This window comes from Pyxicephalus adspersus, chromosome 3, assembly GCF_032062135.1.
Source record: "Pyxicephalus adspersus chromosome 3, UCB_Pads_2.0, whole genome shotgun sequence".
NCBI classification, from domain to species: Eukaryota; Metazoa; Chordata; class Amphibia; order Anura; family Pyxicephalidae; genus Pyxicephalus; species Pyxicephalus adspersus.
Window position 1 is genome coordinate 41,640,371 of NC_092860.1, and position 12,900 is coordinate 41,653,270.

The 12,900-nt window shown below is 34.1% G+C and overlaps 1 protein-coding gene and 1 long non-coding RNA gene across 2 annotated transcripts in view; one reads left to right on the top strand and one right to left on the bottom strand.

The window, feature by feature from the left end:
- Nucleotides 1-5,293, top strand: part of LOC140326066 (cyclin-dependent kinase 4 inhibitor B-like) — a 7,939-nt gene extending 2,646 nt beyond the window's left edge. Inside the window, exon 2 of the mRNA XM_072404341.1 lies at nt 4,391-5,293. Coding sequence (XP_072260442.1) covers nt 4,391-4,666 — 276 coding nt within the window. The 3' untranslated portion in view covers nt 4,667-5,293. The remainder of the gene's footprint in view (nt 1-4,390) is intronic.
- The window catches only part of LOC140326067 (uncharacterized), a 55,166-nt gene that overhangs the window by 3,643 nt on the left and 38,623 nt on the right, over nt 1-12,900 (bottom strand). The window lies entirely within an intron of this gene.

Genomic DNA, 12,900 nt, shown 5'->3' on the forward strand with positions numbered 1-12,900 from the left:
AAAAAAAAGATGTTTACATTTTCCTATATTGTGTATTCATGTATAAATATGACGCTTTTTACAACTTCTATCACCTAAAACCTGCCATCTGATTACCCAGTCAAGTCACCCTCCAAACTGTAACATTTAATAACATTCCCTGTAACATTAAAAATAAAATTATTCACTGTTGGCATCTTAACTGGATCATATTACAGGATGTGACACTAAACTCACAATATTAGGTTTACACTTTTCAAAACACAATATATATAACAACATGAATTCTGCATTGGTATTTATTAGAAAAATATAAAAAAGGTAGTGTATAGTGAAACTCAGCCACAAAGTTTGCTTTTAACTTGGTTTACTAAAACAAATCAAATATTTATATAAGTATAAGTTAAAAGCAAACTTTGTGGCTGGGTTTCACTATACACTGCTTTTTTTTTAGATATTGCCTGTATAGTCCTTATATAATAAACAGCCATGCAGAATTCAAGTAATACTTTGTTGTAGGTCCATCAATTATTACTGAATACAATGTTTCCTCTATACACTACTACACCAGACTGTTGTCTAAACTACGGTACTAAGAGGATTTATTATATATATACATATAGATGAAGTTGGAGATGTATCAGTATGATAGTGTAGAAACAAATATGATCCAATAATTATTGTAATTCAGCTGAATATAAAATAAAATACCCCATTCTAGACTTGTCTGCTTTTCCCCCTATAAGTGGTATTAACAATTAAGATCTCAATAGAATTGTTTCATTATATTTTATACTTCTTATTGCAATGTTTGAACTTGGTAACATGTTCACATTTAAAACTTTGATATTGCTTGTATTTTGATGTTTACATTTTGTATATTTCCCTGTTTGCACTATTTTGTAAACTTGCCTTTGTTGAGTCATTTCAATATAATGAATATTGAAAATAAAAATAAAATACAAAAAGTTATGTAGTTGAATTAGCTTCATAGCGAAAGCCTGATTTATTTCTAAGAGGTCTCATTTTATAAAGAATTGATTTCCCAGAAGAGCAGACCGTATTACTTTGCTAACTAAATTTGAATTTAGCTAAATTAAAAGAGTAAAAGAGAAAAAATTGAAAATTTTACCCAGTAATGTGAATGTGAAAAGAAGAAAAGAACAGGATTAGCATCTTTATTTAGAATAGGGAACCTTAAAGTGCAGTGGTCTGAAAAGGCTCTGCAGCACACTATTGAAGCACACTACAAAGCATCAGTATAAGTGCATTGGTGCATAGTTTAGTTGTATGTTGGGATGTCATTCCAAATGAATATGTTACTGTATCACAGAGGGGTGAAGACACTTTAAGCCAGACTTCTGCACTGCATTTCAGTGTGTTACCACATGCATGTTTTATTTTAATTGGGCTGTGATCTTACCACAAATTTGGAAAAAGACCTGCTTTGATTGGCAATGGCAGGATGTTTTTGAGGGTGCAGTGTACTGATGATCATTTGTTAACATGCATTTTGCTAAAAAAAAAACACAATGTACAACCCATGCTTATAGGTGTGAATTGGTTTTATAGATGGCTCCTAAATAAGTCTAAAATGTGCTAGAGGACAGAAAGAGAACAATGAGGTCAAGAACACAGGAAACATTGAGTCTGATTTATTAAAGCTCTCCAAGATTGGAAAGGATAGACTGTGATGGGTGAACCTGAGTGATCCACACAAAGAACTACAAGTCCTAACAGTCCAATGTAGCACAAAACAGAAATAAAGCCACAAGTCTTGACACTCTTAAGTAGTAAACAACAGGAAAACTACTTGTCTAGCAAGTACTCACATTGACCATGGGGGCAGAACACACCTTGTCCCCTGTACAAATGCTTTGTGAATTAAGCCTTGCCTTACCTTGGGCTTTGGTCTGTCATTAGCATGCAGAAGTTTGCTTTTAGTGACACCAGAGGAAATCTAAGAAACTTTGACTTTGGAAAACTACAACCAAATGACCTTCTTTAAAAGGATACCATGCTTCAGAAAATGTGTGACCCCACTGTACAGAAGGAAAAAGCAAGAGATGTCCAGAAAGCGCTTTTAATTCTATGGGGAGCTGATGAGGTAAGACATTTTTAGGCAAATTTGCCTAAATGGGGCCCTAGTCAAATGGGCCTAAATGGGGCCCTGGGCAAATATAAATTGGGGGCTCTGAATTTACAACATTCCAGATCGCAGCTTGCCATTCTGTCAACTGAGACGCTGGGGAAAGTGGGGGCCTTGGACAAATTACACCCCCCCCCCCCATCCAATAAAAGCAGCCATGATGATGAGCAGGAAAAATCTGTTGCCTCCTCTTTAGGACACAGAAGTAGAAGTTATTATCTATCAGTCATTCAGCATCAAACATCAGCAGACAGCTATACAGATGTTGGATTTTTCCATTTTTCATTCTCAAACATTTGTCTTGGGCTATGAAAACCAAACATCTGTGCATAGCTTTATGTTCAATAAACAAGGTTCTGCCTGGAGCTGGGTTCCAGTTGCCATTATTTGTCGGCAAAGCACATTACAAATACTCTACTTCAATTTCCAGCTAATGGTGATCCCATAGAACAGTGGTACGAGATTGCCATGGAGCAGGAAGTGATTTATAGCCTAGCTTTGCAGCTTACATATGTGTTGGGGACAATATTTTGGGGAATACCTGGGTCTCTAGGGACAGATTAGAGCAGAGTTTGGCTTGTTTGGTAAATAATAATGTGAAAAAAACACTTTATAGTTTTGCAATAAAAGACTGCTTGTTCATAAAAAATCCAAGGAAATCCCCTTCTCATTTTAGCATTACTAAGTCTTAAAGAAATGTGGTTCATATTAAAAAACTTCTTAGAAATGAAGCTCCTCATCACACCAGTTTGTGGGTTAAATTTTTCCTTGTACTTGTACAGTCTTTAAAAGGGTAAACTAATTTATATTTGAAATTACTAAGGATAAGTTTGATCCACAATGTTTGTTGTAATTCCTGTATGTTTTATAATACATTTTGAATGATTTATCAATAGAATGTATGGAAGCCAAAAGAGAAGCTTGACTGGATGGGCATATTAATGTAAAATTTTAGTCAGACAGGATATTTATTACAGAACGGACAGGCAATGTACTTTCTTCAATGAAACAAACTTAGCTACCTTTTTACAATCTTCTTGTTGGAATACACTGAGCTGTACCAGGTACCAGGTTCAAGTATCCCAGCATCCTATGGCTGCTAGGAATGAATGAACTTCCATACACATGTGTTATTCAGGCCTGGCAAATCAAGATGACCAGAGACCCAACATCAGGAAGAAGATCAGGTGAAGATGGCAGTGCACATTAAGGAGTGAGGACAGATGAGTGCCAAGTAAAAGTGTGTTCCAGCAGTTAAGGTTATTTTATTGCAGATGAGATATTGCCTGTTCCTTTCTACAATAAAGAAACTGTCTGAACGCAGTTTTTTTTTTTAATTTGGAAGGTTTAGTTCTTTAAAAGTTAATTGGAGCACATTTCAACAGGAAAGCCTTGTATACTCTGTAGTTTATAAATACGTATCCTAACAATATGACACCATAAATAATGTAGCAGCTATGTTGTGTATGAGTTCATCTAACTTAAGAATTCTCCATTAGGTTATATTGTTTGTTTGTTTTTGTTTTTTAAATTAGTGTGTGGGGGTAGTTGGCTTTTCACTTTAAAGATGCTAAACCAGACAGATATGGAAAGTTTATATAAGTTGCCATGTCTCATACTTTATAGCTATATCACTGTCACTTTCTCTTCAAAAAGAGAGTTGCTTTGGTCACACTTATTTGTAGACAAACTTTAAGCAGTACCCAAGTACTTGTGCAGATGTAAAAGTGATGGGAAAAAAAGCCTTTTTTTTAATAGGCATCGTAAACACAAGTCAAACAATATTAAAAAAAAAAAAAAAAAAAAAAAAAAAAACAAGGAAACATAAATACAAACCACAGTTCCAAACTGTGTACATATATATTATCTTTTCTTGGGTGCAATACTTTAATCTAGTTCAATCATTTATCTATATTGGGTATATTTTATCAGAATTGTTAGTTCTGACTCCATTTGCCCCCAGAAATGTAGTGGCAAAACTGTTGTGTCTAAAATGATTGTACCGATTAAGCCAAAACTATGGTAAATTTGAAAGAAAGCACCAAACAACTATTTAGAATTATTTGATTCTCCCTGCCAATGTCGCAAATGTCAAATATTACAGAGAAACTTGATTATCAGTAAAGATGTTATTACTTTGAAATGATGATATACAAGGGCAGAGGTTAGGAGTAGAAGTGGCTGAATCACTGATCTCACTTATCTCTCTCTTTTGTTTCCCCCCACACCATGTACCCTCCAATGTTTAAATCACCAATGAAGGTGATGATGATGGGAAGCTTGAAAATAGCACAACTACTCATTGAGCATCGCGCGGACCCTACAGTCACTGACCCTTCTACTGGCACATCCCCAGCTCATGATGCCATTCGTGAAGGATTTGTGAAAACATTTCTTGAACTCAGAAATGGAGAAGCAAGTCTATATGGTCCAGTGGATTTTTATGGTCAACGTCCCATTGATTTGGCTTCAGATTCTGTTCGAGAAGAACTGATTAGGATAGGAATGCTAAATCCCACTGAGAATCAACAACAATGATTTATTGTATTTAACAGGCTGCACAGAACATTGCACTTTAAAATGAATCAGTATAATATTGCCTTCTACAAATTGGTAAAAAAACTTTTTTAACATACATCTACCAGTTTACTTATGCTGTGGTATTATTCTACTGGTGTCATAGGGTATTGATTACATTTTCTGTCCAGGGGCACATACCTATTGTCATTACAGCTTCTTTACATGAATACATCCCATTGGCTCAACAGGAATAGGCTTTCCATCTAGTGTCCTTGTGGTACCTTTAAACTAGCTATAGCCTATGCCATACTTTCAAAGTATTTAAAGAAAACATTGGATTGATCGAAAATCAATCAAAATGATCCTATGATTATGATTGAATGTCAATCCATGCCTCAACCTTATGGCCATCCTTAAATGATGTTTTATCAATGTGTACAGTACATTCTCATAATAGTATAGCTCTAGTGTTTTGATTTTAGACAACTTGGTCATACTACTTATAAAACAGATACTACTGTATACCTATAATAAATTGTGTGCACTTTATTATGATGATGATGATACGTTTGTGATCACATATGTCTAAGCTAGTTAACCTCTGTTAACTCTGACATGTAAAAAAATTAAACAATCAAAATGCAATGTTTTCATGATTTTTTTAATAATAATTAATGGAATGGAAGATATATATTTAATAGAACTAGAATAGAAAAATTTTCATGTTCATGGGTGAATAAGAAAGTAGGCATCTTTTTTTGGAATTTTTTTTTTTTATTATTGTTAGTTTGTTTTCAGATATTCTGACTGCAAATCCTAAGCGTTAACAGTGTTTGCTCTGGATTTTACATTGGAAATACACCCCATATGGTATCCCATTGCACTCAAAACATCCCTCTATACCTGAATTGATTATAAGTCCCATGGAAGCATTGAGAGGGCCACCACCAGCCCCTCAAAAAAAACATTAGTTTAACATGCTGTCATAAGAAAGAGAAAGTACACCCTATTTCTCTTCTAAAGTTTTGAATATTAGGACATAATGGAAAAAAAATCCAATCAATATGTCTTAAAATAAGAAAAATACAGTATTATTGTTTTTTTTTTTTTTTTTTTACAAAGACAAAGTTAAAATGACTAGCATGTGTAAAATTAGGTACACCCTTACAACAATCTATGGGTATTTAAAGTAGCAGCCAGGGTTTTCTAATCAAATGTCCAGAGAAAATACTTGGGCCTTTATGTTGATGGGTGAAGAAGCAAGGAGTTGTTTTCTTCCTGACATAAATGAAGCAGAATGTCACTCACTGGTGAAAGTGGTGCTTATCCAGCCACCTGTGCCAGGTGAGTACTTCTCTGTCTTGCCTTTCCCACCCCTGCTCTCCTCTATAAATTAGCAATCCTGTGGCTGGCAATTAGTAGACAGCAAAACACATTACCATATGATTGTAAACTGGTAATAAACTCAGCTTCACCCTATTTATTGAGCTAAATAAACATTACCTTTGCAAAGTAAACTGTTGTTACTATTTTTATTATTAAATCAACAAATGTGGAGATGAAATCCTAAACATAGGAATTGATGAAATGCTACCTTTTACTTTTGCCTCTAAATGAAATAAACTTTCCTTTAAATAAATGAACCTCATTCTCCCAACAAGTCAGAAAGCTGAAAGAATAGTAAGGGTTAATTGATGATGCCAGCAACTGACAATTCCAGGCTTTGTACGATTTTCATAGGAAAATTGAATACTATTTGTTAGGATTTATCATATCTCACATACAAACCCTTTACCATCTTGCTGTGGTTGTGCCGCCAGGCAGTAAGTGACTTTTACTAATCCTTAGAAAAAAATATTTTTGCAGGAGTGATATAAAAACATCAGCTATATAATCTGCAGATTTTCACATTACCAGGCTGTGGTTAACAGTCACTCTTCCTCCCTGTCTTGTTACTCTATATTCTTTTTTTCTACCTTTTCCCCTCATAGGCCACTTGTAGTCCTCCATTACACCAGTGGACAGACTAAACAAATGGATGATAAAACTTCCTAGAAGGAAACTCAAACATGTAGAAAGTCATGGATTTTTGAATTGGCTTTACTTTTTACCATTTGTCACTAAATATGCTACACTAAACTAGATGAATTAATGAAGGCCTCAGGCTTGGTTGCCTTGGCTACCGTCTTGTTCCGTACAACTGACTTTAAATGAGAGGGTTGCTGAAAATATAAACATCAGGAACATTGCTATGTAAGGTTGTGAATATCATGTATTTTATTGTATATATTGTAATAAGTTTTTTCCACTGTTACACAAAAATGAAAATAATATATGGTTGTAAATTCTCTCTTCTAAGGACGAGGATACTTCTGCGAAACGCATAGAGAACAAATTCAGAATGTACTCCCTATGGGGATGCTCTAGAAGGCTAATGCTTGTAATTATGACTTTACTGTGTTTTATATATTTGGAATGATTTCTGTTTTTAATGCTTATAATTAATAAAATGTTTTTATTTTCAAAATATATGTTGTTAGTATTGGCCTAAAAAGTCCTATTGAAAAAACTTGTGTTTTCCACCACATAATTCTCTATATGGCTTGTTGAGGATGTGGCCCGTTTGTGAAAAAATATATATAGTATAGGTGGATGTTCCTTTATATTTGGAAGTCATGGATTTGTTAACCAGTATTGCACCAGATAGAGAGTTAAATATGGTATTACATTTGCTGCAGAAGATAACAGACTCTAAGAGCAATGGAAAAGACAGCTATGCAGATAGGTACAACCAGGGGACAAATGCACATTAATATTTTAATTTTTCCTATCCATAAAAGTGATATTACTGCAGTTTTGGTGATATAAAATTTAAAGGTGAATACAAGTAAAGGATGGCCATATGAAGAAAATTAATTAACTTCAACAATTCAATAAAAGAGATTAAAAATAAAAGAGTAACTTACACACTGCCAAGCCCCTCTTTAGGTCTACTTATGACTTTACTTTCCTCCTATTTCCATCTAAAAACACCATAGCATTAACAGGAACAAAGTTAGATAAGAACAATACATATAACAATATATCTAATCCTACATGTTTTACTGGTGTAAAATATGTTTTTTTTTTCTTTAAATGACCCTCCAGGAAGAGAACACAGAATGATGCACAAAGCAAGACTTTATTACAATTATTTTATAAATTATTACCCTGTTGTATATTTTTGTTAAAATGCACATTTTCCTAAAATTATATCGGTAATGGTACATCTGCTGGTTTATTTCATTGTGTTATTACTGTATAGATTACTGTAAAATATTGTACAAAAAATGTATTCCTTATTACACATTTTAGGTTATTATGAACCTAAAACGAGTTTTGATTTACTAAAGAGGCAAAGGCAATACATTCGCTGCAATATGATTTAAGACAGAAAATCCCTTTTGATGCAACAACAGCTTCTAACAATATTTGCAGTATGGGGCTCATAAATATGCAAACTAATGCACAAAAAAAGGTAAAAATATATATTCTCCTTTAAGTCTGTAATAAGTAAATGTTCAGGACTTTAGAAAGATTTAGTGATAGTTACAAAATACTAAGTCTGGTGACCTCAAAGTAATAAAATAATACAATTTGAGATCCGTATATACACAGCACAGGTGTTATTAGCAGAGTACAATGGTGTACAGTACATTTCCCCTCCACGTTAACATATTTCTATTAGGCTAGACAAGGGTTGGGGACAACTGAACTAAAATGTATTTTGTGTTTAGTCTTAGATTGGAAGGTCTTCTAAGCAGGATCTTCTCCTCCTCCTCTGTCACTGTCTGAACCTGTCTGTCATTTGCAACCCCTATTTAATGTACAGCGCTGCATAATATGTTGCCGCTATATAAATCCTGTTTAGTAATAATTATAGTTCAGTCAAATGACCTTCTGTCATAAGTCTGGTGGTGAGATCTCTTCCTTTGTGTTTCCAGATCCGCAAAGTTGTCCTAACTAGAACAAGACAGTGTTTATTTGGTCCATGTTCAACCGGTACATATGTAATAAATTTAGATATAATGGAGAAAAGGTGATAACAAAGGGAAGCAGGAACACTCAATGTAAGGAAGCTTTTTTCAAGCTGCATACTTTTAAGCTATTATTTTGAAGAAGGAAAAAACAGGCTTACGATGTTCTACTTACACTTATCCTTCCAATACTTTTCCTTTCACCCTGATAGTCCAAGGCAGCAAAGATTACTTACATCAAGCACCCAATAATTTATTCCCTCTACCTACTAGATTGTAAGCTTCTCTGGCCAGGGTCCTCTCCTCCTCCTGAGTCATTGTATCTGTCTATCATTTACAACCCCCTATTTAATGTACAGCGCTAAATAATATGTTGGCGCTATATAAATCCTGTTTTTTAATATTATTAATATTATTATTAATAATAATAATAATAATAATAATAAAGTGCCAGGCTTGGGGTTTAGTAGTCTGTGATCTAACCCTTTTCAAAGAAAAGATAGACTAACTCAAGTGTAAGTGAAGAAAAATAAGAATTTATATTGTGTAGTAAACGGTTACATTTTATATTTTGCTGTGTCCCATGAATAAAGTTTCACCATTTGTCCTAGAGACACGCCAGATAATTATTATTATTATTATTATTAGTATTAAAATTATTATTATTATTATTATTAATAATAATAATAATAATAATAATAATAAACAGGATTTATATAGAGCTATTAGGCAGCACTATACATTAAGTATGAGTTGCAAATGACAGACACAGACAGTGACACAGGAGGAGAGGACCCTCCCCCCAAGAGCTTACACTCTAGGACAAGAAATCTCCCTAAAGTGAAGGGAGATCCCATCTCGGAGAGTTACCTAGGTGCATACACAGATAGGGTTTTACTTACTTACACAAAAGTTCTAACCCTTCACCCTTATACTTTATATACTTTCACTTTTAAATGTCATCTTCATGCAAGGAATAAAATGACACACACAGTTTACTTCTCCATCTACCCTTTAGTCCTGTGTTTGGCTTAAAATCCTCTGCTACAACTGATTATAATACAGTCATGTCTTATTCCTGTCCTGAACAGAAGTATCACAATGTTTTACACAGCCCTTTCACTCTCCTCCTAAAAATGATAACTTTCTGTTTAACATTTGTTAAAGGCAGGTGAACTGTTCACAATTAATAATTATCCTAAATAGAAAATACTTGTTATATCAAAGTAAAAAGTTCCCTGGCTTCATTCTTCATCTTCGCCTATTTCTGTTACTTGATCGTATTGTGTACAGAAGTTTCCTAGTACAATTTGCACCAGATATATTTTTTGATGTTTCAGTATGCTAAGTAGTAAGTAATAAAACACTGGTAGGTATGTATGACCTATCGCATAGATCACATTAGCCCTGGAAATGCCTTTATAGGCTTTCTTCCAGAAATCAAGGAGGCATTTTTCAGTATCTACATAATGGGCTGAGACACTGGCTCAGAGATATTCACATAGTTCAATTGAAAAAGACACATGGCTATGGATTTTTTTAAAAAAAACACAAAAATAAAATCTGCATTCTCAGATTCTGAAACCCATACCTAATCCAAAAGATGGCAGAGAATCAATTTGCTCCAAAAGGTAAAATACATCTTTCCTGATCCCCTTAAGCAGATATTCCCTGGATCTAATAGCTATAGAGTTATAATAAATATAAAATGCTATTGTGTCTTTTATATCACATAAGGGCAATCTGAGTTAATACGGTTACTTTTTAGTACACGACTCTTAAAGTAACAAAAAAAATGCTAAAAAATGTCTTAATATTTACATATCCTGCGTTTTATTCCTTAAACTCTGCGAGTACAGACAAATAAATGGTAATCTGCCAGAAATGGTATGGTATGCCATGTGCTGTCCTGAGCTGTTCCAGCAAGTAAATTTACAAATACCATGCTGATAACTAGGACAGAAGACCTAGAATTATAAGTAATCAAGTAAAGTAAGATGTAAAGCAGCAAGTCCTACTAGACAAAGCAAACTAGACAGGCAGATCTTCCATACAGAAGATAAAATAATGAACTAATATGTGGGAAGAACACATATAACAACATTTGTACAATAGAGCAGAAAGGTCAAATTTATGTGTTCCTAGCTTGAAAATACATCTAATTCGATCTTTACAACCAGAAAGGAGAAACTTTATAAAAGCTGATTTTTTTGTATTAAAAATTTTTTTGAAATGTCTCTGCATTTTCTACAAGGACCCTCAATACCCAGTATAAAAACAGTGCAATCAGTCTTTTTCATTAGTTTTTGTACAGAAAAAAATCTGTTGGTAGGACCTTCATATTTACAGCAAGCCCTCACCTTATCCAGGTAAACAGCACAGTATTGTCCATATGTACAACAAGGTCTTGTGCCATCTAGTGACAAACACTTCAAAATCCATGTTTTCTGGAGTAGGCATCCCTCTTGTTGCATTCCTCGTTAAAATTATTTAGAAAGTAGAAATCAGTTTTTGAACCATGAAATAGACAGAGGATGTGCAGAACACAAATAGCAAGGTACCCTGAGCAGCTGGGACCTGGAGGTTACTGTGCTGATTTGTTGTGTATATATTGCAGATAAATCCTTCCCATGCACTACATCTCTGGAATATTTGCACATTAACTTACCAATTTAGCAGAGCCCATGGTGCATGATATACAGATCTGCAGTGCTTAGCAGTGTTGCTGTCCTGAGAATGGTCTGATAATAGACCTGCAATACTAAAAGCAATTAAAGATGTGCAAAGAAAACAAATAAGCAGATATTTATTTTTCACAATATTGAATTATTGTGTATTTTCATTAGTTCACCTTTTTTTAAGTAAATTGGCCTCATTCCCTGCCACAATGCAATGTCATATTACCAGAACAAAGATTTACACCTTGTCAGGACATTCTGACACTGGTCCCATAGGGGAAACACGAACAGTACGAAGTATTGTGTTATAAAATGTATGTTATTTATAAACTTCAATATAAAGTATTTTATAAAACAACAATACACATAGATATATATAAAATATACTCTGTTCTATTTTAACCACTTATTTATAAAATATTGTACACACTATAGACAACCTGTGATCATTGTTGCTCGTATAAATTCTAATTACCAATAATAAATGTAACAATATGTTCATAAATAAGATCTAAACTACTATCAATAGTAATATTACATTTTCTGAAAGTCTTTCAGTAAAATATAACAGTGTAAGGAAACTGGATAATGTATCCTAGAAATAGTTAGAAAGTCCTGTGATCACATCTAGTGATCACTGCGGCTCTTATAAGTGATAAACAATATAAATGTAATAATATGTTCATAAATATAATGTAAACTACTACAAGAAGTATTGTTACATTTTATGGATAGGCTGTTGGAAAATGTATCAGTCCAAGAAAACTGGATAATGTATCCTAGAAATAGTTACAAAGTCCTGGATGTAGTGATCGGTAGGTTTCAGAAGGAAGTAATAGAAGGAATAGATTTTATTATTCATTGGTCTGTATGTATTGTACTTATTTACTGATCAGAATAGAATACCATGTGAACTTACAATAAAGTGCTAGTACAAAATAGGAAAGTATGGCATTTCCTTCATCAGGATTGTATCTAAAACATATAAAACACATATAAATCATCTAGAAGGAAATGACAATGCATCTACTTTAATACTTCTTGGCATCTGAAAAGTTGTCATCTGGTTTCTGGTCTGAAGCAACCAGAAATCCTTGAAATTACTGATTGTGTTCCCAGTCATCCAAGAGTTTTGGGTGTTTCTGCCTAAATCTAGGTGTTCCCACTATTTCTGTTGCATTCACCATTATACAGATATTATCTAGGAACTAAAAATCCTTTTTCTATTTTCCTTGAATCACACAGCAGTGATATATATGACTGCAGCCTTGTGTACACACACCAACCCCCCCCCCCCCCCCCCCTCGAGTGTCCCCTCCCAAGTTTGCTAATAGCGATCAACTTCTCCTCCCCCTTCTATGGGAAGCATGAGGCTTTCAGTATTGTCAGAATAATAAGTTACAAGTGTCTGATCAGATCCTCCTCCCTTGTTGTAAGGACAGGGAGCACAGCATGGGGAACATGTATGATCTACTGACAAGTGCTGCGACTAGGGGGGACGTTCTGATGGCCAGGGATCTTCTGAGGATGGGATTAGACCCCAATGGAATGGACTCCT